General features: G+C 38.8%; 1 protein-coding gene across 3 annotated transcripts in view; it reads left to right on the plus strand.

The window, feature by feature from the left end:
* Positions 1-27,871, plus strand: part of RELN (reelin) — a 495,439-nt gene that overhangs the window by 444,181 nt on the left and 23,387 nt on the right. For all 3 annotated transcript variants that reach the window (XM_004739578.3, XM_004739579.3, XM_045089693.1), the window contains exons 47-57: positions 3,296-3,436; positions 4,656-4,833; positions 6,895-7,088; positions 11,947-12,203; positions 15,206-15,360; positions 16,626-16,840; positions 19,023-19,200; positions 21,729-21,904; positions 22,057-22,163; positions 23,431-23,673; positions 24,156-24,331. In XM_004739578.3, coding sequence (XP_004739635.2) covers positions 3,296-3,436; positions 4,656-4,833; positions 6,895-7,088; positions 11,947-12,203; positions 15,206-15,360; positions 16,626-16,840; positions 19,023-19,200; positions 21,729-21,904; positions 22,057-22,163; positions 23,431-23,673; positions 24,156-24,331 — 2,020 coding nt within the window. The remainder of the gene's footprint in view (positions 1-3,295; positions 3,437-4,655; positions 4,834-6,894; positions 7,089-11,946; positions 12,204-15,205; positions 15,361-16,625; positions 16,841-19,022; positions 19,201-21,728; positions 21,905-22,056; positions 22,164-23,430; positions 23,674-24,155; positions 24,332-27,871) is intronic.

The raw sequence follows: 27,871 nt of genomic DNA on the forward strand, positions 1-27,871 counted from the left end.
TGGGTACACAATTACTAAGTGCAGTGTTCCTAAGAATATAAAATCACATTTGAGACAGGGCCCTAGAAGTCCTCTAAGTTAAACCCCTCATTACTTATGTTAAATTATTCACCGCGGACACAGGACTGACTAGTGCCAGACTACAGATTAGCGTCCCTAAATATCTGTACTCTTAGTGGCCAACTCTGGTTTTAGTATTTCCTACACATGGTCTCCCACTGTTTCCTTTTCTGTGGAATGCCACAGAGTTGTACAAACTGAACATGTCATGGTTGGAAGTCCCCATAAAAGCTATCAACCCCAACAATGTGTCTAGCTCTTAAATCTTCTCTACAATCTCTCTGTTAAGTGGCTGCCCAGACTGTGATTCAACACAACCAACATTCAGAAAACTGCTCCCTACTAAGCACCTCACGCCATCTCTCAACTCCTGGGAGTTCTTCTCCTGCTTTGACAGCCATCAAATCACTGCCCCTTCCAGCACTGACCCCCGGTCCCTGCCCACCCACCCTGAAGACATCTCTTATTTGATTATTCCAGGTCATATTTATTGCTGTCAACTTACTATTCTTTCAAAAAATATTTATGAAGTCCCATCTATAGGTGTCACCAACAATAAAATAATAAACAAGAAAAATAATCCAAGATAGGAAACTATACAAAAATAAACACTTGGAATAAGAAGTAATGAAGGCTTTGATGGAGTATCCTAAAACATTAGGGGAATGAAGATTACCTGACTACCCTTTATAAGAACTGGAGATACAGAACAGTATTCCCTGAAGGGATAGAGATGTTTCCTGCCCTTCAGAAATTTATAGTCTGAAAGAAAAGGAATATAAGTGTTGACTTGTTATTAGAATCCAAGTAGCCATGTGCTATGGAGATATGATATTCTACTATGTTATTTATAAAATGTTGCTGCATGTAAACAGGCATAACTATTAATGAATTTCATCATTAAGAAGTAACTGAACAGGAGTGCCTGGGTGGCTCAGTTGGTTAAGTGTCTGACTCTTGATTTTGACTCAGGTCATGGTCTCAGGCTCATGAGATCGAGCCCTGGGTCAGCTTCAGCAAACAGAGTCTGCTTGTCCCTCTCCCTCCCTCTCTGGCCCTCCCCTTTCCCCACTACCCACTCTGCTCAGCCCTGCATGTTCTCCCTATAAAATAAATAAATCTTAAAAAAAAAAAATTAACTGACTAGCACAGCACAGCCCCAGAGGAGCCTCTTCAACTGCTAATTGTGAGAATGGTGGCCCCTTGATACCAACTCCCTGCAACTTTTTTTTTTTTTTAAGATTTTAATTATTTATTTGAGAGAGAAAGTGCATGCATTCTAACAATGGTAGGAGTACAGGGGGAGAGAGAAAGAGGATAAAAGAATTTCAAACAGACTCTGCACTGAGCATAGAGCCCTAACATGGAACTGGATTTCACAATCCCAAGATCATGACCTGAACCAAAACCAAGAGTCAGATGCCCAACTGACAGAACCACCCAGGTGCCCCTTAACTGCTTGCACCTATAGAGCACCTACTAAGTGCTAGGCACTGTGCAGAGAGGGTATAATGTTGGGAAAAGGGGATTAACACTGTTCCCTTGTAACTTGCTCTTCCGAGGAGGAGGCAGACATTTAAGAAATACTTTTGCAAATAAATATATAACTATAATTGTGATAAATACTATAAAAGGAAAAGAACAGTTTGGTCTGGAATAAATGTGATTTTTAAAGGGACCCAAAAGAAAATTTCTCTGAGGACCTAAGACTGCCTCTGAGACCTGAGGGACACAGAAGGGGTAACCAGGCAGAGAGAGGAAGGAAATGTAGGCAGAAGATGGGAAAGAGTGTTGTGAGCTCTGGGAATGGGAGAAGGAACAGTGCTCCACACTGAGTAGCCGGGATGGAGTGATGCAGGATGGGGCCCAGGAGGAGTTTGGGGTTGAAGTTAAATGCCACAGGAAGTGAGGGGAGGATGTTAGGTAGTCTATGGGAGCTGAGGAACAAGAAGTATTAGGGAAAAGTCAGTGCATAGATGCTCAGTAAGCAAATATCAAAAAGAACTATTTATTTTCAGAATGGAGATCTTAGTTCTGGTCTGTTTCTTTTCTAGTTTCTAAACTTAATGCATATGTTTTTAATTAGAAAATACACAACCCTTGCTATTGTTTGGTCTTTGTCCTGCTCAAAACAAATATCTCTCAGTCAAGTGATTAACAGTCTCATAATCCATGAAACAGGGGTGACCGACTGGCTCAGTCAGTGGAGTATAAGACTTGATCTCAGGGTCATGAGTTCTAGCCCCATGTTAGATGTGGAAATGATTTAAAAAATAAAATCCTCAAAAATAAAATAAAACTTTGCTTTTTCTAATTATTTTGTCTACGGGCTTCTGAATGTTCACCATCCTTTGAGCCTTGAGCACTGTTTGGACTTACTGCCATCTAGTGTCTCTGAGAACGTAAGTTTATTTGTGTTTCTGAATAAGACACTTCTCAAACCTGTGCAAATGAGCAAATACCTTTCTGCTTTTGGAATGGGAGAATCTCTGTTTTTATTTTATTTATATTACATTTGAATTAATGAACTCCTCAAACTCAACACACACAAAACAGACAATCGTATCAAAAAATGGGCAGAAGATATGAATTAATATAAAATAAGTCTGGCCACATTACCCTCTCTATTTTTTCTCCATCCAGTTATCTACAGTTTCATGGATCCCTCTGATTTATACTCTTACTGTCTCTTACTGTCTTCTTAAGACTTCCATTCCTCACGAATGCTATCAGAGGTGGGCCAGTATGCCCACTATACAAAAGTGTCTGATCTTCAGGAGCACATAGGAGTTGAAGTCAAGCTTTCCAAGTCAAATGCAGAGTGGCTGGGGTGGCTCAGGGACAGACATCTTTCCCTAATTTGCAAATAAAACTTAGCAGCCGCCCTGGTGTCATTCCACAATGGTGCCCACCCAAAATTCAGGACTCACTGTTCCCCTGAGGCTACTGGTTAGGATTAGTGTGGGTTTCTGTTTTCGTCTGTTTTTACAAGGCTGTGAAAGATTCTTAACTATTATCTGTGAAGATAATATATTCTCAAGCTATTGCAGTTCAGTTTGGTGTGGTGTGGTTAGAGTTTTGCCTAGGCAATTACAATAACGAACACTTTTCTCAGAACGTGAGTTAGAGACGTACCCGCATTTTCTTTGCAGCTATCTGTGCAGTTGTTCAAATATACCAGAACACATTTTCTTTTCCACCACATCCTTCATTATAATTCTCTTGTTCTTCAAAGGTCCCAAGCCACTCGTTTCCGTTGGCATCAACCAGCCCCTTTTGACAAGCAGCAGACATGGGCCATAGATAACGTCTATATCGGGGACGGCTGTATAGATATGTGCAGTGGCCACGGAAGGTGCATCCAAGGAAGCTGTGTGTAAGTCCATTGGGTTTTCCTCCTTCCGTAGGAAGCTCCTGACTCTTGTTCCAGCCGGGAGATTTTTCCGAACCTGGGTCTGTAATCACTCCAAAGCTTCCAGTTGTATGGTTTTCTTGAAATCTGATAACTGTAGAGCTTATGGATATGGTATCTTCCTTCTTGCTCAGAGATCAGGAACTGAACAATAACTATTTTGTCAGGCAAAAGGTGAATTAGCATCAACTGTATTTTATTTCCTTCTGTGTTCCTATGATACCCCAGAAAAGGATGTTGGAAGAGGTTCAGGAGTTCAGTATATTCTGACCAAAAATAGTATGTCGTAAGTATTTTTCTCACTTAGGCCTGAATGTATGTAATAGATACGTATTACTTGTGGTTGAATTGGTATTCCCTGTGGTTTGTATAAGAAGGTTTTTAAATGCTTGCTCAATTTGCCATTAATGGAGAGACCTAATATTTTACTTCGCGAGCCTTAGCATCTTTGGAAGGATCTAAATAAAGTGTGTGTTTGTGTGTGTGTGCGCGCGCACGTGTCTTATGTACCACAGGCCCTTGTGCTTTATTTTCAAAGATTTTGCATTTGTTAGGGTAGTATGAATGAAGATGCTGATAGAGAATTCATACTCCCTTCTCCACTAATCTCCACATGCCTGGGGGGGGGTCTTTCTTTTGGATAATGATTCTAGCCCGTATCCAGAATGACCTCTGAGACCCCAGAGCCTCCATCCTACGTTCCCATTTCTTCCCACACTGAACACGAAGGTCAGTCCTTCGGTCAAAGATGGCAGATACTACCCAAAGCACCCACTGCCTTTTGGAACATAGCATCTTGGATTCCTAATTGACCCAAAGCCTCTTTCAAAAGACCAATTTCCTAAGTTATTAGGACCTACCGGTTCAGTTTGGCAGCCACAATTTCTTGTCTGCTTGCTAGAGCTGTGTCCTGTAGAGACGGGGCTCTAGTAAATCCTCTGAAGCTGCTTCTTTCCCTATAAGCCCATTCCTATTTTAGGAATGCCTAAAGGCAGTTAATTCACAGATTATTTCTAACCTAAAGCACTGTTTAGAAAAGCAGATGAACTCTGGAAAGCTCTGTGAAGATAAGTAAGATTTCATCATCCCAGACTAGGAATAGCAGCTGTCTTCACTAGTTTGAGAACACAATTGTGGAGGTTTTGTTTAATGTTGACTTTTCCTTTCTTTTCTCCATACCCAGCTGTGACGAGCAGTGGGGTGGCCTGTACTGTGATGAGCCCGAGATCTCCCTTCCAACCCAGCTCAAAGACAACTTCAACAGGGCTCCATCCAGCCAGAACTGGTTGACTGTTAACGGAGGGAAACTCAGTACCGTGTGTGGCGCCGTGGCTTCAGGAATGGCTCTCCACTTCAGTGGGGTAAGCATTTGGCTACTGGTCATTCGTTTCTGCATTGGCTGAGGTTCCCCCGAAAGAGCTGAGTCTCTGTTAAAGCTTAATTGGCAAATCAAGATGCAGAATTAGACACGCTAAACGCACAACCCTGATGTGAACTTGAAACGTTACACAAATCTGGAAATACTAATTATTTCCAACATGTTTCCCATTGCAACTCAGTCGAGACCATTTAATTATGCAAGGTAGTATCGGCACAAGGCATATGTAAACACACATTAAAAAGGACTTAAGTGACTTTTCATCCTCGGAGAGAGTGCTTGCACAGTGTGCGAGGGTCTTCCATCCACATGATGCTCTAATTGAAAACTCTTGAGCTTGCAACAGATTTGGGATTTAAGGAGCCAGGAATTGGGAAAATGGGCTTCAGTGTTTCCTGAACCTATTAACAACAGTTAATTTTTCCTTTTTTTTTTTAAAAAAAAAGGTTTTATTTATTTGTTTGACAAAGAGAGATCACGAATAGGCAGAGAGGCAGGCAGAGACAGAGAGGGGGTAAGCAGGTTCCCCGCTGAGCAGAGAGCCTGATGCGGGGCTCGATCCCAGGACCCTGACATCACTACCCAAGCCGAAGGCAGAGGCTTAACCCACTGAGCCACCTAGGCACCCCCAGTTAATTCCTTCTATAAATTATCAAAGAAAGAATAACTGTCAGTAATGACTAGACATTTTTATTTGTAGCAAATTATTTTGCAAATGTCAACAGCAATGTTAGAAAATTTCTTTGATGGGGCTCCTAGGTGGCTCAGTCGGTTAAGCGTCTGCCTTCAAGTCAGGTCATGATCCCAGGGTCCTGGGATTAAGCCCCATGTGGAGCTCTGCGCTCAGCGGGGAGTCTGCTTCTCCCTTTCCCTCTGCTTCTCTCTCTCTCTTTCTCATAAATAAATAAAACCTTAAAAAAAAAAAAAGAAAAAATTTCTTTGAGAAATTTTTTGGTCTTTCTAATTGCTGCTGAAGATAAAGTGTTTAAAAATATAATTTCTTCAACATCATGATTAATCATAAGCAATTTTGTTTTTCAAAAATTACAAATTCATTGTCAGGTCTTTATTTTCCTAACATTCCCTAGCTTGGAATTTGCTTTTGGTCGAATAAAGTGTATTATTTTTCAGTGTTTTAGCTGACCGTAACAATACAAGATTTCTATAATCCTTAACACTAAGAAAGCACGTTTACAATACTCTTCCTAGCGTAGGCAGAACTCCCAAGAGGCCAAGTTTTCTGCATGTGTTCAACTGAGAAATATTGGGCTATCTACACTAATAAATTAATATAGATGACACTAAAATCAGCTATGAAAGTTTAAATAAAAATCATTACAACTATTATCTGTAATTAACAATTAAATTATATGAAATCCTTAGATGTAGTCATTTTAAAATTTCATGTTAAAATAGTTATCTCAACATGCTCTTTTATTAATAGTTATTACCTTTTAAAAAAATCTAAAAATGGGGACGCCTGGGTGGCTCAGTTGGTTAAGCCGCTGCCTTCGGCTCAGGTCATGATCCCAGGGTCCTGGGATCAAGTTCCCCATCGGGCTCCTTGCTCAGCAGGGAGCCTGCTTCTCTCGCTGCCTCTGCCTGCCTCTCTGCCTGCTTATGTGTACTCTCTCTCTCTATCTCTGGCAAATAAAATCTTTAAAAAAAAAATCTAAAAATGCCTCTGAGTAACTGGAAATAATTTAATTAAACAGAATAGTTACTTTAATTTCAGCTCTCAGTTTGCTTATTAAAAAAAAAAAGAGAGAATCTCCTTAGAATAATCATTCTTTGTAAGTAAGTTCTAATAATGAAATTTCAAAGTTTAGCAGATATTTGCTGAGTACCTGCTGTGTGCTAGAGGCCAGGCTGGGAGCTTGGATAAGGGAGAGATGATGCAAACACCAATATTACAATACCATGGGACTTGTATTACAAAAGAAATATAAAATGATGGAAGCCAGAGAAAACCTTTAACCTGCACTTACGATTCTTTATGACTGTTTTTGTTGGATTCTGCTTTTCTCCCGCTTTTCTCCCTTAGGGTTGCAGTCGACTGCTAGTCACCGTGGATCTGAACCTCACTAATGCCGAGTTTATCCAATTCTACTTCATGTACGGATGCCTGATTACACCGAACAACCGTAACCAAGGTGTTCTCCTGGAATATTCTGTCAACGGAGGCATTACCTGGAACCTGCTAATGGAAATTTTCTATGATCAATACAGTAAACCTGGGTTTGTATTCTGTTTTATCTTTAGTAATGAGAATGTCGAGCAAAGAGGATTGATGAGGTCGGCCAGCTTTCGTCATAGGGACTGTGAGTGACCTGGAACCATACCCATGCATAGAGATGCTTCTGAGACTGCCATAAAGATAAGGTTTCTGAGCTGAGTGAGCAGCTGGTTTGGGTTTTTATTTTAAGAACAACTAATTTTTTAATTCTAGAATAAGATAAAATATGTTATCACAATGCCAGTCGTGAATAGACCCAGTGCAAAAACTCATGTGAATTAATGAATATATGGTATTAATTTCAACGACATTTGGGAAAATCAAAACAGGAAAACAATATATTCATTCATTCATTTATAGAGTGTTCGATCCTATAGAGAATCGAGGACTTGGAAATAAACAGGATAAATTGTAAATATCTTTTTTTTAACTTTTTTATAATTTTTTATTTTTTATAAACATATATTTTTATCCCCAGGGGTACAGGTCTGTGAATCGCCAGGTTTACACACTTCACAGCACTCACCAAAGCACATACCCTCCCCAATGTCCATAATCCCACCCCCTTCTCCCAAACCCCCTCCCCCCAGCAACCCTCAGTTTGTTTTGTGAGATTAAGAGTCACTTATGGTTTGTCTCCCTCCCAATCCCATCTTGTTTCATTTATTAGCGAAATAAGTCAAGCAGAGAAAGACAACTATCATATGATCTCCCTGATATGAGGAAGAATAAATTGTAAATATCTTTAAGAAGCACAGAGGCCGGGCACCTGGGTGGCTCAGTGGGTTAAGCCGCTGCCTTTGGCTCAGGTCATGATCTCAGGGTCCTGGGATCGAGTCCCTTATCAGGCTCTCTGCTCAGCAGGGAGCGTGCTTCCTCCTCTCTCTCTCTGCCTGCCTCTCTGCCTACTTGTGATCTCTCTCTGTCAAATAAATAAATAAAATATTAAAAAAAAAAAAAAGAAGCACAGAGGCCATTTTTTGAGTATTTATTTGAAAACCCTCACAATGGGTTTAATAAACACAATGTATGAGTCATTTAAAATATATATATTCTCATTGTGACCAATGATAAAAGTTAAAAAAGGGTCTTCAAAAGTAAAATAGCATATTTATTAAAGTGGAAGAAGGAGAAGAGAGAAGAAGGTAAGAGAGAGAGAAAGAAGAAGTTTGGAGGAAAGGAGAGAGCAGAGCAGAGGGGAAAGGAGGAATGAATATGGCCCAACCAAGAAACATACAATAATTAAAAGCACCCAAAAAGGAAGACAAAGCATAGATAATCCCTCAGTGCATGGCAAACCAGGTATGGACTAAAAATTAGGTAAAGTAAAAACAATGAAAGAATCTTATAAATGTTCATTTAAACTCAGTGTATCCATTAAGAAGTTGTTGTGAATGGCAGAAAACCCCAAGCAACTTAAACAGAAGGGTTTTGTTTTCTCTCTTATATAAATTAAATCCAGAAGTAAGTAACCCAGGACTGCTACAGTGGCTCCACAAGCATCAGAGACCCAGGTTCCTTCTACCTATTACTTTTGCCACGTTCGACACATGACCTCTGTCTCATGGTCCAAAAGGGCAACTGAAGCTCCTCCACATTCCCTCCTGCAGAAGGGAGGATGGGCGGGAGGGGCGTGCTCGCTCTCTCCAAGGACACTTCCTACCAGTTGCCCCCATTTCCATTCACATTCCTTTAACCAGAATTTAGCCATGGAAACACATCTAGATGCGAGGGAGTCTGGGACATACCGTCTTTATTCTGGGTGACTGTTCACCTTGTGAAAAAGATAGGCTCCTATTATGAAGGAAGAAGGCGGAAATGGCAGTTGAGGAAATGCCAACCACAAGCAAATGTTTTTAAATCCTGCACCTGCGTTAAATTTGGACACCAATAAAGGAATCCAGAGACGCTTAGAGGAACACAGTGTAAAAGTGCAAAAAACATGCTCATCTATTAGTAGAAGACAGTAGATAAGCCCAGTAAACCACTTCCTTAGTCTTTATGGAAAAAGTTATAAAGACTCAGGTATGAGTTCTTGAACATTTAGCATAATATACAGAAAAAAGGAAGTTAAGTTAGGATATAATCAGAACTGTCTGATCCACTTTCGTTCTCTCAGGGAGAAACAAATTGACCAAATTAGGAACAGTTGGTCATAATTTATTTAAACTTCTAACAGCCTTAGTTAGCTAAATTTCCATTCCAAAAGTTTGTAAAATGTGGTCAAGGATTTATCAGAGAAGGGAAACTAATTTAGAAATTGGAAAGAAAAAAAAAGATAAAGATCATTGCTCTGGGTAAAGAAGTCTGACTGTATGTCCCTCCAGGAGCATATAGATTTCTGATATTATTTGATACACTTTAAAATGTTAAACATGCCAAATCAATGCAGATAAGTTCTAGAAAGATCTTACAAGGTGAGCATACAAAAAGGGGGCAAGGAGAGGTGCAGATGAATTTCAAAACTGAAATGCATGGGGAAATAAACTTTGGGAAAGACTATTTGCCTAGGCACTGATGGTCTCCAGAGTGACAGTAACTATACAGGTAAGGATCTAGGATTCACAGTCTGTATTTTCCATGTTTACCCTTTAGTACACAAAATGCATCTTGGTATTGGGATACACAAAATGAGGGACATAGTTCAAAAAGTATTTAAAATTCAAGTACTGAAAATCCAACCAAAAGCATTCTTGATTTGAATGGGTTTCAGTTGGTCCCCATCTGGAATATGGCCTACTCTTCTGATCTCTGTACTTCAAGAAAGACATAGAAGAGAAAAGAGGAAGGAAAAATAAAATCAACAAGGAGATACTATATAAATAAAACTAAAATAGTGAACACTCTTCAGTGTGAAAGACAAAAACTAAAGGGGCCACCACGAACATTCAACTTAAGGGTTCTTCACAAGATGAATTTGGGCTTACTGGCTACGTCTTGGAACACTAACACTAAGAGGCAGTCTTTAAAAGTAAAGGAGGGGCGTCTGGGTGGCTCAGTGGGTTAAAGCCTCTGCCTTCGGCTCAGGTCATGATCCCGGGGTCCTGGGATCCAGCCCTGCATCGGGCTCTCTGCTCGGCAGGGAGCCTGCTTCCCTTCCTCTCTCTCTGCCTGCCTCTCTGCCAACTTGTGATCTCTGTCTGTCAAAATAAATAAATAAAATCTTTAAAAAAAAAAAAGTAAAGGAAAGTAGATTAGCATAGATTTAAAAAATAGGAATTTGTGCAAAGAAGGTTAAACCACAGGAAGTTATTTTCCCCAGCCAGCTTCATGGCTGTGAATACAAGTTCAAAAGGGTTTGATACCTTTTTGAGCTTTAAATGCATAATTGCGATGAAGGGGTATTTTAGACCACATGTCTAGCTGGTTCTGATTCATATTGGAGCATGGAGTCAGATTTGTCTGTGTCTGTTCTTCGTGACTGGGTTGGGGACAGCAAGCTGGGCTTCTTTCTTAGCCCACGGTTCTTACTCAGCGTATTTAGTATAGTGTTTTCAATAAAACATAAAGACAAAATCAATGTCAAACTACAGGCAACTGGTAAAATAATTACAAAAACCTGGCACCCTCAAGCTTAGAGCCCAGATGTCCTGCCACAATCCAATGTCTAAATTCTAAGCAAATTGCTGCTACTCATGGAAGTAGAATGAAATCAAGGTGCCAAGGGAAGGAAGAGATGAAACCAATCCGTAGGAGAGAGGAAAAAAAAAAAGTTAGTCTTGGCTTATGTCTACCAAAGTGCATATCCCTAGGCCTACAGATCCAGAGATGCCCTGGGCAAGCAGAAAATTGTAAAGTCCTTTTATGGTCTGCCAGGGACACTTAGAATAAGTAGGTCGTTCCACAATTCTTGAATTTGTTCACATTCTGTTTCTCCAATTTAGGGACTCCTGAACCTTCATAAACTCAAGCCAATTTATCATGGTTTTTAAAAGTTAAAAATTTTACATTTTAAACTAAAATTTTTTAATTTTTTAAATAATATTGGGTGACATTTTTACTTTTAAAGCTATTTGAGTGATAGTTTGCAAGTGACAAAAAACTTTCATGTAGCAACATTCTTACATATAATATTAGTTCTTTTTTTTTTTATTTCTTTTCGGCATAATAGTTTATTGTTTTTGCACCACACCCAGTGCTCCATGCAATCCGTGCCCTCTCTAATACCCATCACCTGGTTCCCCCAACCTCCCACCCCCTGACCCTTCAAAACCCTCAGATTGTTTTTTAGAGTCCATAGTCTCTCATGGTTTACCTCCCCTTCCAATTTCCCCCAACTCCCTTCTCCTCTCTAACTCCCCTTGTCCTCCATGCTATTTGTTATGCTCCACAAATAAGTGAAACCATATGATAATTGACTCTCTCTGCTTGACTCATTTCACTCAGCATAATCTCTTCCAGTCCCGTCCATGTTGCTACAAAAGTTGGGTATTTGTCCTTTCTGATGGAGGCATAATACTCCATAGTGTATATGGACCACATCTTCCTTATCCATTCATCCATTGAAGGGCATCTTGGTTCCTTCCACAGTTTGGCGACCATCGCCATTGCTGCTATAAACATTGGGGTACAGATGGCCCTTCTTTTCACTACATCTGTATCTTTGCGGTAAATACCCAGTAGTGCAATTGCAGGATCATAGGGAAGCTCTATTTTTAATTTCTTGAGGAATCTCCACGCTGTTTTCCAAAGTGGCTACACCGTAATTTTTTAAATTAAATTTAAAAATTTTTAAATTTTATCTCATGCCCTCCCCAACCCACCACATGACTTGTAACATCTTATCTCTTGTTGTAAATCTTTGACTCATGAGATATTGACATGATCCCCCACCCTCTCACCCCCATCATTTTCTCACAGATTTGTGAATATCCTTCTCCCTCCTGATGCTAAAGAGATTGCTACTCGCTTCCGCTGGTGGCAGCCAAGACACGACGGCCTGGATCAGAATGATTGGGCCATTGACAATGTCCTCATCTCGGGCTCTGCTGACCAGAGGACCGTCATGCTGGACACTTTCAGCAGCGCCCCCGTGCCCCAGCATGAGCGCTCCCCAGCAGACGCTGGCCCCGTTGGGAGAATTGCCTTCGACACATTTATGGAGGATAAAACTGCAGGTACATTTTTCCCTAATGCTAAATAAAAATCCAACAGAAATGTAGTGTAGATTTGGGTCTTTTCAAAAAAGTAGAATATGTGCCTCTTACAGGTTCTCAAATGGTATAGTTGTTTCTCTCACACTCCCTGGTGTATGTTGTAACTACATCTTTTCTTTCATTCAAGCAGCAAGAATGTTTTAATAAATAGCATTCTATAATAATCCCTTTTCTTTTTTTTTTAAGAGAGTCTTCGTTTCTGTGCTTCCTATATTTTCTCCTTTGGGTAGAAAGCCAACATTTCCTGGTCACTTATACCCAAAGACAAGTGTCTTGTTTTACTACATGTCCGATACCTTTGAGATGGCATTTCATGTTTATAAGAATGTCTAAAGGTCTTGCTGGTTACTCTTCATTCTCTCTAAAAGTAGAGCAGTAATCCTGCCAAACCAGAAAAGATCTCTACATGCCATGATCATTTTTAATGTCTTGTCTTTGTTTCACTTAACTGAAAATCTGGTCTCTTTTTTAAAAGTGGTGTCTTATGTCAAGTTTGTGGCTTTATCATGCCACATCCTTGGTTATACTACATAAAACATGGTATCCTCAGGCAAAGCAGTGATGTTGAATTATACAGCTCCTACCAGTACTGCAAGTGTTATCTGAAAGAGTTATCTGAAAATCGTTCTCTGAAGAAGGTTATTAAGAAGATTGACTTAGGGGCGCCTGGGTGGCTCAGTGGGTTAAAGCCTCTGCCTTCGGCTCAGGTCATGATCCCAGTATCCTGGGATCGAGTCCCGCATTGGGCTCTCTGCTCAGCAGGGAGCCTGCTTCCTCCTCTCTCTCTCTCTGCCTGCCTCTCTGCCTACTTGTGATCTCTGTCTGTCAAATAAATAAATTAAAATCTAAAAAAAAAAAGAAGAAGAAGAAGAAGATTGACTTACACAGACCCGGTTCAGACCCTGGCTAAATTATTAATTTATTTTTTTCCCTGTGTAAAGATTTATGTAAGTGAGTTTCTGGTCAGAGAATTATTGAAGCACTGCCTCTGTGTGAATACAAGCAAATACAGATTATTTTTTCAAGTACCTAAAATATGGGGTTTTACTTTAGATTTGACTGGTGATGTGCAATTGGAGAATTGCAACACTGGTTTTCTAGACGCTGTGATATCTGCTTACAGAAGTAGTTTCTGATATTTCAGAAGGGATTGATGAGGGAGTTGATTAATGAAACCTGCTTTCATCAGGATTCAGAGTTCTAGCATAAAACGTGTGCCCCGGAATAAACGGGTGCGGGGTATTCTCAATGGAATTCAAGTTTCTGTGCACCTTGAATCTTGAGTAGTAGATGCAGGATTAAATCTAGCTCCAAATCCCATGAATCAGGATGGGATATGGAATGAAAATTAGCAGGTAATGGCAATAGCATTGTGTTAGCCATCTGAACCCAGACATAAACTACTTGTTCTGTGACATTGGTTAATGCTCAGATGAACTCCAAAGGACACCACACAGGTGAAGGCTGAGTTTCAGTGATATTGTTTGGTCTCTCCTCTGACTTCTCTGATGCCATACGACTCTGTGACTCACACAGTGACCCCACACCTCCAATTATACCCGTTCATCGCTAGAATGCTAGAGCTAACCAGGAAACTTTCAGAGGAAGAGACCTATAAAATCAGAGTATATTGTGAATTAGATGCAACTTACAGAAATATTCTATTCCTAAACTTTCTGGAATAAAATCATACTGTTAAAGACACCTGTCTCAGAAAGGACATTGTGGACGGTGTGTGAGTGTGTGTGTGTGTGTAGATGTGTGCTTGTGTGTGATTGAGAAATAGGAGAGATGATAGGATGTACTCTGCACTAATCAGGTCATAGTCTTGTTGCCTACATTTTCCTTGGACTCTTACAAGCCTGTTTTTAGTCACTTAGTTGAGGCATAATTGACATACAAAAAGCTGTTGTTATTAATGTATACAACTTGATGAGTTTGGAGATAAGTATACACCCAAGAGACCATCACCACAACCACGGTCACAAATTGATCAATCACCTCTTAAAGCTTCTTCACACAGGCACCCCCGACCTTTTTTTAACCTTCTTAGCAAATTTTTAAATATACAGTACAGTATTGGTAACTATAGGCCCTCTGTTGTAGATCTCTGGAACTTATTGCCCTGTATTCCTGAAACTTTACGCATGCCCTTTGACTGACATTTCTTCCTCTCCTCAACCCCTAGTAACTGCTATTCTACTCTACGAGTTTGAATATTATAATTTATTTAATTATGCAGATTACAGTATGAGTATTTCAGTAGAAATAGCTAATTTATTTCCCTATCATATTACTAACAACTCTTTGTCCTTTAAATCCTCCCTATAAGTTAAATATTTATCAGAAAAGAATTTGGGGGCACCTGGTTGGCTCAGTGGATTGGGCCTCTTCCTTAGGCTCAGGTAATGATCCCAGGGTCCTGGGATCAAGTCCCCAGTCGGGCTCTCTACTCAGCAGGGAGCCTGCTTTCTCCCTCCTCTGCCTGCCTCTCTGCCTACTTGTAATCTCTCTCTCTGTCAAATAGATAAATAAAATTAAAAAAAAAAAAAAGAATTTATATAGGGACACCTTGTGGGCTCAGTAGGAGAGCATGTGATTCTTAATCTTAGAGTCATAGCTCGAGCCCCACACTGGGTGTATAGATTACTAAAAATTAAGTAAATAAATAAAATTGGTATACATGTCCCTTTGCTTTTCATTTATAACACATACAATACACTTTTTTCCTAAATGTAGACTTACAAATATTATATATCTCAACCTCCTGGTATCCATGTTCCTAAAATGGTATGTTTATATTAGTGTTTTGCCTATGGATTGTATGTAATGTAAGAGAGATTTCTACTGAAAACAATCTTGCATAGATTGTTTTTGAATTGCATAGATTGAAAAATGGCTTCAAGTAATTTTGCTATGAATTTGTCATAAAATAAAACAAATAAAATTTTTCTTCATTCAAGTGAATGAGCATTGGCTATTCCATGATGATTGCACAGTAGAAAGATTCTGTGACTCCCCTGATGGCGTCATGATTTGCGGCAGCCATGATGGAAGAGAAGTGTATGCAGTTACCCATGACCTGACTCCCACGGAAGGCTGGATCATGCAGTTCAAGGTGAAAATGTTATGGTTACATAAATAACCATCCACTAGCAATATAAAAATGAAAAAACAATTTGTAGAGATAAAGATCATACATTTCACTGTCTTAATCTCTACTTCGAAAAATAAAATGTATGTTTCAGTCATGTCCATCTCAACTATATTTAACTTAATGATTAAAAGTAATTAAGATGATTTTACTTCTGAACTATGCCAGGATAAAACTTTCATAAATGTGTTTCTCCTCAGGATTAAATACTGATAGAGAAAAATAGTGACAATAAAAATGTAGGATACTGGGGCGCCTGGGTGGCTCAGTGGGTTAAAGCCTCTGCCTTCAGCTCAGGTCATGGTCCCCGGGTCCTGGAATCGAGCCCCGCATCGGGCTGTCCGCTCCGCGGAGAGCCTGCTTCCTCCTCTCTCTCTCTCTGCCTGCCTCTCTGCCTACTTGTGATCTGTCTGTCAAATAAATAAATAAAATATTAAAAAAAAAATGTAGGATACTGATTCCAGTTTCCCATAATCATTATGCGTTAGCCAATTTCTTCCTTTAAGAGAAGCTTAAAGCTATTATGGTCATAATAACTCTTTTTTTTTTTTACAAGAGCATTTTAATGTTTCTAGAGAAAGAAAATTCTAGAAAACAAAGGCATGATTAGCATTAAAGCTAACGTCAGTTTTGGCCAAGATTTTATGTCAGCCAATTTGTTTTATGTCAACCAATTATTATCTATCTCACTCCACCGTATTAACAACAAATGTTGCAGTATATCTCTTTGCGTCAACAAAGGGTATTGTGCCTTATTAGAAGTACCTTCTGTTATCACTTCATTGCATCTTACTTGTAGTTGAAAGTGATTTATGGAGAGTGATAAATTGTACAACAAAATAGTAAACTTGGAAAAGCTGATAGCAATCCTTCTTGATCGAGTATTCTGCCAGATGGTAGTGCCAAACCATTAGCACAACAAACAACAATTTGTGAGAGTGGGCCCAGGCCTTCCACGGCAATTGGCCAGCCATGGCAGAAGCACAGCTTTCAGCTTCTCTCCAAAGTCCCTGCACAATATATTTGGCACTTTCTATAATTTGTCACCTTGGGCAACCACCTCACCTCCCCCGTCCATCAGCAGAACAGATAATGAACCTGGAAATACAGGATGGATGTGGTTGTAGCATCTATCAAGTGATCAGAAACTTTCTCGTTGGTAGGTCCTTAGAGCAGAAACATGTAATACGTTTTTAATCATTTGACAATCTTTCTTTTCTGTGTATTAGATCTCTGTTGGATGTAAAGTATCTGAAAAAGTTGCCCAGAATCAAATTCATGTGCAGTATTCTACTGACTTCGGTGTGAGCTGGAATTATCTGGTCCCTCAGTGCTTACCTGCAGACCCCAAATGTTCTGGAAGTGTTTCTCAGCCATCTGTATTCTTTCCAACCAAAGGGTGGAAAAGGATCACCTACCCACTTCCTGAAAGCTTAGTGGGGAAGTAAGTAGAAAATTAAAATAAAGCCTTGTTCCAAGCATCCAGAAGTTCATTAGGGCTACCTGTTTAGCCTGAAATTTTATGTAATTGTGGATAATAATACTCTCTTACACCCAACTCTAAAGGTTCTTTAATTGGTGACCTCCATGATGAGCTACCTTGAGGAGACCTCAAGTTTTAATCCTCAGACTTGGCCCTTGGCAGGCCCTGCCATTTCCCATGCTTTAATCCCTGAACATGGGGACGGACCAATAGTGATAGTCTTAGAACCACATCAAAAGGTGTATGCTTCCTCATGAATCTTATAGACTGTGGTCCACCATGCATCACATGCTTTCCATATTACTGCCTTGTCACTCCATAGATGGAACCAGGAGCAAATCCTAACTTGTCATGATGTTCGTACAAATCGTAATTTTTCGTGCTGTCTTTGCAAATGTGGTTTGTAGATTTCATTTTTCTCTTACCAAAGCATTATGTTATGCACCCGCAGTGAAAATTCATTAGCCTGGAGCAGTGGTGAGCCAAGATGATTCAACCATTCCCTGAGAAGTCTGTGGCTAAGTTAATTTAAAGCAATTCCAAAGGATTTCCCTTTAACTATAAAATTGGGGGGAGGGGCGGGGGTTGGAGATACACTAGAGAAAATGACAGGTATACCTCCATCATATGAATCATAGAGACTGGCTAAATGCAAAATCTTCTTATGAAACAGAATTATGATATATGATCAGAGCATATAGAACCTTTAAATAAGGTGCTTGCACTTGGCTTTGCCAGTCTGCCATAAATATCATTAACTACATGATCACTCACTGTTTCCTGCAACAAATATGAAAGGCTTCATCAATTAACATGCTGGGAAATTAGATCAGGATACTTTCCGCTGCAGGTAACAGAAAACCCAATCCAAGTGGACTCAATTAAAAATGAAATGTTTTATAGCTCTAATGAAAAGACAAGGATGAGTGAACTCTAACATGGGTTGATTCACAAGCTCAAAAATGTCCTCCAGGACGTTGTTACTTCTTCCTCTTTGACTCTTGCTGCACTGTCTCCATACTGGTGTCACACTCAGTCCTCACGAACATAGATAGCTTTGAGAAAACTTAAGCAGAATGCATCCTTACCTACATAAGGTTGGTAAGAGAAAGGAAGAGAAATAGAATTGCATTTCTTTCAGAACCAGAGCAACTACCTCCTTGCAAGGAGCATGTCCTCTTGGTACATATTAGCTCAGGAAAGTCCATCCCTGACACAGCCAATGGGCTGGAGATGTTCTATTACTCGTATGACTCACCTGGGGTGAATGGATGATGGGGAGCCACCCTAAGGTCACTGCTTCATTTTACCCCTCCCGTTCTCCCTCTCTCTTTTTATAATGATATATAACTTAGATTCATTAAGATGCACACATCTTAATTTTTTAGCACAATGAGTCCTTACCATTGTGTAACCCGTGTGACTACCCCATAATCCAAGATACAGAACATTGACATCACCCCAGAGAGTGTCCTCATGCCCTTTGAACTCTTACACCAAGACAGTACAGCTTATTTTTGTATAGAGTTAATTATGAGGCTTGTATTTTCCCCAGAAGACAGAGAAGAGCAAAGATGAAATCAAAATCTTAGGGAAATTGCCCTTTTAAAAAACCCTTTCAGAATTATTTTCTAATTAGCAGAGTTGTTCTGAGAATATTGGTTATCTCTGGGGGTTCAGAAGTTGCTGTTCCCTGACCAGCTGAGGACTGTGTGCCTGCTGACAGGTATCTGTCAAAGGAGTCACTTGTCTTCTGTACAATTTCAGAAATGTTACTTAATGGGTCTAAAAAGCAACACAACCCCTGGACTCCAGCTCATAACCAGCTTAATTTACGATAGTTACAGTTTCGTGTTTTAAAATATTCCTGTTGCTTGAAATAGAGATCCCACTGCATTTTCATTTTGTTTTCCAAGTTTGCTCACAGAGCATAAAATTTAAATGAAACTGGCTTTAGTGTTCCTCTACTAGAAATAACTAATAGTGGTCAGAAAACATTTTTTTATTTACCCATTTCATCCTTTTGCGATCATCTTAAATATTGTTTTATTTTTTCTCTTGAGTACTGAATGTACACATAGGAAAGTGGACCTGAATCAAGTTAACATTGGTTCTTATTCCTTTGTTTTTGTGTTGTCTATAGTCCAGTAAGATTGAGGTTCTATCAGAAGTACTCAGATATGCAGTGGGCAATCGATAATTTCTACCTGGGCCCTGGATGCTTGGACAACTGTAGAGGCCATGGCGATTGCTTAAAGGAGCAGTGCATTTGTGATCCGGGATACTCTGGGCCCAATTGCTACTTGACTCACACTCTAAAGGTAATATTAAAGTCCCCAAAAGAAGCGTTTACCCACACTACAGGTCATGCCTGAAGAGACATTGTGTGAGACTAATACTTCTTAACAGCATTCTTTGGGGGCCCCAGGAAGTAAATCCTTTGGATGGCAACTAAAGAATATGCCTTGGGTTTCTTAGAGCCCAGAATATTAGGACCGAGTCTGGTACAACTTATCAGTTCATAAAATTAACTAGACTGTATCAATTAAAGAACATTAATACTCTGCTTTTTTTTTTTTTAAAGCAGACTCTTGGTTTGAAATCAATATTAAGTCCTCTTCACATTTTCTGTAGATGGACAGTTTGAAGGAGGATGCTGATGTTATGAAGCAAATAACCTAGATTCGCTATCACAAAGAAACAAATTTTGAAAAATGACTAAACAGTACCTGCATTTTTAAAATTGAATTATAATTGACATACAATGTGATTTTAGTTTCAGGTATGCATCGCAGCGATTGGATAATACTGTCCATTACTCGGTGCTCACCGCGATAAGTATAGTCCTCATTATGTCACCAACCAACATAATTACAATATTATCATTACCTGAATTTTTGTTCGGAAAATTCAGGGCTCTGATGACTGCAGCTGAAACGTGGCTGTGGATTAAGAATAGAGAGGTCATTCTTGGAAACTTTAGCTGTTATGTCATTATTTACTGTGCAAATAATGCTCAACACAGTTGCCATATATACACTCTGTGTCTGTGAACAAATATAGGGCATTCTTCATTGCAATAACAGAAAAGCAACTAAGCCAAAAAAGTACAAATTGCTGAAATCGAACATGTAAGTGGCAAATGATGTAAACCAAACCTGTTCTGTTATTTTTTTTCTATAAAACAGCAACAACTTCGGAATTAATAAGTTAAAAAAAATAACATTGGAGCAATGCTCACTTGTTTCTGAAGCTGTTGGTCTATTTGTTATCAAATGAGATTATAATATGAGAAACCTAGCCCTAGATAATGAATTAACTAAAAAAAGTCTAGTTTCTTTCATGAGCATTCAAATTTTATTAATATTCCTCAGTTGGATAAAAAATTATACAAGTCTATATTATGAACTCTGATCAGACCTTTCTAATGAGGGTTTACATGGTTAACAGTGCATGTCTTCTGACTCATGTTTTTACATGTAAACCTCCATTTTTTAAATTGCATTTATTTGCTGGGGTGGGGCGCCTGGGTGGTTCAGTTGGTTAAGCATCCAACGCTTGATCTCAGTTCAGGTCTTGATCTCAGGGTTGTGAGTTCAAGCCCTGCATTGGAGCCTACTTTAAAAAAAAAAGTTATTACATTTATTTTCTCACATCAGTAAGGTAAGGTAAGTCTGACACGTGACTACATGTCCTTAACTATAAAGAGGATTATGTTCTGAGTTTGAAGAGAGTCCATTTAAATCATTTTAACTACACAGTAAGACACCAACTAGACAACTCATTGAAAGAAATGAAAAACTATAGTTTTTCTCTATACAGTTACTGCAGTTGCAACTGTGACAACTTGTTTTAATGATACATCATTTCTGTAATTTACAAAACAAAAAACAGAAGAATTATACCTCAACACAGTGCAAAACTACTATGGGCAAAATGAAGGTACCATGGTCAAAATAAATAGAAAAATCAAGATGTTTACTATGATGTGAGGGGATGAAATAATTTCATATAAAATGTAGCCATAACAAACCCTAATATTTTATTTATCTACTCTCTTTGGAAAACAGACTATTCCTGATTGTTGGTCATTCTCAGTTAAGATAAACTGGAGATGTAGGGGAAATATTCCAGATTTTGAGTACTTCTCATCATCATCCTGAATCTTGAACCTGATAAACACGTAAAACCTGACTTCCAAAGTTGATCTTCTTTTGATTCATACAAAAAACTTTGGTTTCAAACATCCCTGTCTAACCATATAGACCTTCCAAGTTCACACTGTCCCAGAAGCTAGAGGGTCCTGGTTGCTTAAAGCAGTCTCCAAGGTAGGGGGCACACACTCCTGGGAGAAAACAGAACAATCCATTGAAAAATGTTAGGGGAAAAAAGTGCTTGAACATCCATTTTATTTTATCTTATTCCTTTACATTTTCATTTTTTGTGCATGTTTCATATAATAAATTACAACTGTACTTCTATATACAATATAAATAGATATATATATATTTGGAGAATACATGCTTAAGTAACTTCACAAATAGGAGTGTTACTATAGTGTTACTATAGTGTTACTATAGTGTTACTATAGTGTTTTATTTTATGATTCTTTCTAGACTTAAAATTCCAATGACTAAACATTATTTAATCACTTTAAATGTTCATAATATATGATGAAAAAGAACATTGTAGAGAAATATCAGGGTTTTTTTAATGTCTTTGGAAAAGCATTTGAAATTGGCCCTATTTTTTTTAAGTCCAAGATGAAACTACATTGTCTAAATTATTCCACAGTTATTATCTGAAATTTTTACCTTTAACCACATCCCACTTATTTTTTTTTTCCCAGACTTTCCTGAAGGAACGCTTTGACAGTGAAGAAATCAAGCCTGATTTATGGATGTCCTTAGAAGGTGGGAGTACTTGTACAGAGTGTGGCATTCTTGCTGAGGACACTGCACTCTATTTTGGGGGATCCACCGTGAGACAAGCTATTACTCAAGATCTGGACCTCAGAGGGGCCAAGTAAGTCATTTTTTGTTATTTTAATCACAGCATCACAAGTTGGCCCCCAAAGGAAGGAATGCACTTACTGGAGAAGTTGTTATCCAGGACTTGAGTAGACCACTTGTTCTAATTCACTGTTCTGATGGATCATAATGTGTGTTTGCATTCAGATTCCTGCAATATTGGGGACGCATCGGGAGTGAGAACAACATGACCTCCTGCCATCGGCCCATCTGCCGGAAGGAAGGCGTGCTGTTGGACTACTCTACTGATGGAGGCACGTTTCAGGGGTGAAAGCCACACTTTGGCTTTCAGATTCCCAGTTGACATCCAGTGCCCCTCAGAAAAGTTTCTGCAAACTTTTGCTGCCTTTGCAATGAGAATAGCAAAAATCACAGAGAGAAAACGGCAGATCTTAGTCAAATTACATGAGACCTATGTGTTCCACAGAATCTACCCACAAGGGGATAAGAGAGAAACCACACTAAAAAATAAGCTCCATACTTTCTGAATAAAGAAAAGAAATCTGTGTAACTGAAGTTTGATTATAAACGGTACAATTCAGAAATAAATTTGATAAGGTTTCTAAGTAAGATCATTTTAAAAACACTTTTAAAACTTTTGTGTGAGCAATAAATAACAATAAATCTAGAAGAAAACTTTATTGTGAAAGAAGACGGTCTGAATTCATGAGTTTTTTAAAGAATATTTGAATAAAATTCAGTTGTATTATTTTGAAGTAGCTAAAACCAGACCAAGAATACCATGAAAGTCCTTAGAAAATGAATTTTAGCGGATAGGTGTCACTTTACTGACTAGCAGAGATCTTGATGAACTCAGTATTTTAGGGTATTCAGAAGTGTTTCCTGACGTAATTTCAACATCCCACCTACAGTCTTGTCAATTGATAAGAGGAAAACTTATCAGTCCAATGAAATAAAAATTGCCTAGATTTAAAATAGCTACATTAAAATGTTAAATTCCAGGGCACCTGGGTGGCTCAGAGGGCTAAATTCTCTGCCTTCGGCTCGGGTCATGATGCCGGGGTCCTAGGATCGAGTCCCACATCGGGCTCTCTGCTCCACAGGGAGCCTGCTTCCTCTTCTCTCTCTCTCTCTCTCTCTCTGCCTACTTGTGATCTCTGTCAAATAAATAAATAAAATTTTTTTTAAAACTACATTAAAAAATAAATAAAATGTTAAATTCCTAGGAGTTCCTGTCCAGAAACATGCAAAACATGGATGTATCTCATTATTTATGAAAAAGAATATACATAGCAATCTAGAACAAAATGTTAGGAGCAGAAAATATGTAATTTTTATTTCAGTGTTTCTATTTTTGGCCAAATATTTCTAACTACCCTTCCTCTCATACCATCAGCCTGGTTTTTGAAACAGTAGAGAGCATTTATATTAAAGTCAGTGAAATCAATTATTATTTTCCAGTCAAAGATTTCTTTGGGAAGCTTATGGTAGCTGCAGTCTACTGTTGTTTTGGGGAGTTTTTTCCAGATATGTCACTATGTTGTGTATTTGTTACTATAGGAATTACTTGGACTTTGCTCCATGAGATGGATTACCAGAAATACATCTCTGTTAGACACGACTACATACTTCTTCCTGAGGACGCCCTCACCAACACAACTCGACTTCGCTGGTGGCAGCCTTTTGTGATCAGCAATGGACTCGTGGTGTCTGGAGTGGAGCGTGCGCAGTGGGCACTAGACAACATACTGATTGGAGGAGCAGAAATCAATCCTAGCCAACTGGTTGACACTTTCGATGATGGTAAGGATTTTGTGAGCCTTTTGCCTGCTATGTCTTTAGGTGAGTTACTACGTGAAAAGCATTCAGAAAGTACCTAGCACATATTCACTGCTCAACAAATGTTAGCTGTTCTTTTACTCAGTGGTTTATAAATCTTCAATATTAACTGTTTGCTGAATTGTCAACTGAGAATTTAATAAGTTCTGTTAAAGACAAAATGTCTAGTTATAAATATAATTTGAAATTTCAATATCTGGAAGAATTTTAGTTTCTTTAGGAATTTCTGCACCACAGAGATGCACATTGCATTGTTTTAAGAGTGTGTCAAAAATGCTGTAATGGTACAAGTCAATCAGACTAGCAGTTACATTTTTTAACTTGGTTAATCATTATGTGAGCATTTAATAATATCTTCTAGATTTTATTGATCACCTTGGATTTATATATTATACCAATTACATAGAAAACATTCTTGCCACATTGCTTCCAATTTCCCTTGACAGAAGGTACTTCCCATGAAGAAAACTGGAGTTTTTACCCTAATGCAGTAAGAACAGCAGGATTCTGTGGCAATCCATCCTTCCACCTCTACTGGCCGAATAAGAAGAAGGACAAAACTCACAATGCTCTCTCCTCCAGAGAACTCATTATACAGCCAGGATATATGATGCAGTTTAAAGTAAGGGGACGTCGCTCCTCCAGACATTGGGGGTAGAGGATGGGGAGAATGCTTAATTGAACAACTCTAAGGAAATGACTGATTTCTTTCGTTAAAAGAGACTATCTTATGAATAAAAGAAGTAATCTTTAGCAAAGGCCTTTATCAGATAGGATTATTTGAGCACAGATAAAATCAATTAGTTTGTTGGGACATAGCAAGAAATGTAACTGTATTGTATTTCATATATGTAATCTTTTTTTTTATTTATTTTTTTTAATATAATTTTTTATTTTTTATAAACATATATTTTTATCCCCAGGGGTACAGGTCTGTGAATCACCAGGTTTACACACTTCACAGCACTCACCAAAACACATACCCTCCCCAATGTCCATAATACCACCCCCTTCTCCCAAACCCCCTCCCCCCAGCAACCCTCAGTTTGTTTTGTGAGATTAAGAGTCACTTATGGTTTGTCTCCCTCCCAATCCCATCTTCTTTCATTTATTCTCTCATATATGTAATCTTGAGTTCAGTTTCCCAAACCCTGGAAATGAAAGCTTATAGAGGTACCCTGGCCTGCTCTGCCTATTTTTCTTTCTCTCTCTTTCTCTCTCACATACACACAGTTTCTGTATCTCTTACTCTACTCTGATTTCATATGTTAAGCCACTTTCTATCCTTCTTTATCATGCCTATTTTTTTTTTTGATCTCTGACTTCTAAACACAAACATATACAGTAGCCCAGTTGGAACTCCTCCAAATCCTCATTTAAAAAGGACTCTCAAATCTTTTACATGCATATTTTATTCATAAAGGAGAGTAAAGGGAAAGTCATAGGAGATCATTAATATTCAGATAATCAGAGAGAAAGATAAAGCAATATCAATTATGTTTTTCTCTTTATAAAACATTTTTTGAAAAAGGGTATTACAGAAAAATGCTTTGTTACTCAAAAACAATTGATTGTTTATTTAAAACATTTATTAAATGTTTGGGGCGCCTAGGTGGCTCAGTGGGTTAAGCCTCTGCCTTCGGCTCAGGTCATGATCCCAGGGTCCTGGGATCGAGCCCCGTATCCGACTCTCTGCTCAGCAGGGAGCCTGCTTCCACCTCCCTCTTCCACCTCCCTTTCTACCTGCCTCTCTGCCTACTTGTGATCTCTCTCTGTCAGATAAATAAAATCTTTTTTAAAAAATTTATTAAATGTTTTAAAAAGATGTCCTTCAATGATGGTTAATAGTAAGAATCCTCTCTAGCAGGAATAAAAATGTATTCACAGCTGGTAGGAGAGAAAAATAGGGCGCTATTATTTAATGGGTATAGAGCTTTGGATTTTGCTCGATTTAAGAGTTCAGATCTTTTGCAAAAAAGAGGGGGATTAGGGATGTTCAGTGTTTTCCTCAGCTTTCTGTTAAATTTTCCTTCAGAAACTAAAGAGTGAGGGAATCTCCTCAAATACTACCACTCTATAGGTCTATCCTTAACTAAGTTGCATAAAGGATGCTGAAGGTCATGTCTGGTGTTACCCCACCCCTAATTCCAAGCCACCTCCTTTAAGAGTGAAGATTTTCCCTCTAGCAGGCCCACACCAGGCCCTTATCAAAGTTGTCATATTTGATTAAGTTGGTTGGAGCCTCCTGTCTTGCTGCCTCTGTCAACCCAAACTGAAGAGATGGACATCAACTTCTCTAACCAAATCCATTTGTTTAAAAAAAAGAAAAAAGTTCATCCCCAGAAATGTAGTACTTAAAGTATCACCAACACTCCATTTTTCTAAGTCACCAACAATTTTTTAAACTTCACCCATTTCTTGCCTTTCCTTTCTGATCTGTACCCCTGGGCACTGTTGTCTTTGCCCTCCACAGCTGGGGCCATCTTTGCGCTTGTTTTCCACTTGTTCTCCAGCTCTGAGTTCTCTGCCAGTTCTCCTCTTTCCTCCTTGGAATATACTTCTGCTTCCTTTTTGGCTCCTCTTCTTCCTCCGACGCTCTAGAGGTCTCTAGACCTCTAGTACTCTAGTACTAGTATAATACTAGTACTCTAGCATTTTGCGGTACTTCTCTGCTCTCTTCTCTCTTAGATAGTCTCCCCATGGGAAATTCCATTCATCCTTTGGCTTCCGGGACATGTTTAAGACCAGCTCCCAGACCTGCCTTTCCAACCCTGACTGATTCACCAACCATTAATTCAGTACTTTTACATTCTGTGTACATTCCTACACTTTCATTGTCCAGCATCTCAGCTCGTAGCGGCAAATAGTGAACTTCATCTCCTCCCTCTCCCTACCGACTCCTCTTTCTGATTCTCCTGTTTTTATTGATGGCACCACCTTTGACTTACTGATCAGCTTTAAAAGTTGAAATAGTCTTTGATTTTTCACTTTTAACTTTTCACATCTAACCAGCTACTGCAGCCTTGTAATTTCCAGTGTGCCTGGCACCCATCCCATCTTCTCCATTTGCTCTATTCCCACTTGCACTCATTAAATCAGTAGTCCAGTAACTAGTCTTCCTTTCTACTCCCACCTGTCCTTCAACAGCACAGCCAGACTCATCTTTACAGAGCATAACTCTGAGCACATTACTCCACTGCTCATAAACCTTTAATGGCTCCCCATTGCTTACCAAATTAAGGTCAAAAGCCAAAGACTACAGTTCATGGTCTACCGAACTCACTAATCTGTCTCATGTTCTCTCCCAGTATTCTACACCTTCTACAGCTGGACCAAAACATAGCTCATGCTCTCCTATAGACATGACACAGTGTCTTCCCACCTCTGTGTCTTTGCTCACGCTCCTCCCATCTAACTGTGTTTCTCCTACCTCCACCTCTCACACTCTTCCCATTCTCCAGAGGCAGCTCACATGCACCCTATTTGGTTAACTCTTTTCTGTTTTGTTTTAGTTGAAGTATATTTGACATTTAACTTTGTGCAAATTTAATTTGTACAACATGTTGATTTGATACATACATATATTGTCATATGATTGCCATTGTAGTGAGAGCACCTCTATCATGTCACGTAATTATCATTTCTTTCTTGTGGCTGGAATAATTAAGATCTTCCACTTCTGATTAATTATTTTCCAATCCATTTAACCAGATACTGTCTCTCCTTCATAAGAAGCACCACAGCGTTTTAATTATATCTTTTTCCTTTCTCATTATTGGAATATGCTTCTTACTCTCTCTGAAGCCAGGGCTGTTTTATTCATGAGTGTGTGGCCTGAAATTTTTAGCACTAACCTTCCCCTGTATCAGCACTAAAATAGGACATGTTAATAATTAGATGATTAGGACTTAAATTTAAATTGCTGAAGTTTTATAGCAATATTAATGATTCAAACATTTAATTGCATATAATGTGGAAAGCTCTTATTCATATGAAAATGAAAAAACCACAAGAATAGAAATTCTGTGCCAGAAATGTAGTAGCCTCAGGAAGTTAGGATATCAATGAAAATGTCTTGAAGCAGTCATACTTCGAGTTTCTTTGCATTAATTCTCCAAGTGTTACTTTGCTTTCGGCTAAATTTTCTTCCCCAAATTTATAA

This window comes from Mustela putorius, unplaced genomic scaffold (genome assembly GCF_011764305.1).
Source record: "Mustela putorius furo isolate JIRA1106 unplaced genomic scaffold, ASM1176430v1.1 tig00003845_pilon_pilon_pilon, whole genome shotgun sequence".
Lineage (NCBI taxonomy): Eukaryota > Metazoa > Chordata > Mammalia > Carnivora > Mustelidae > Mustela > Mustela putorius.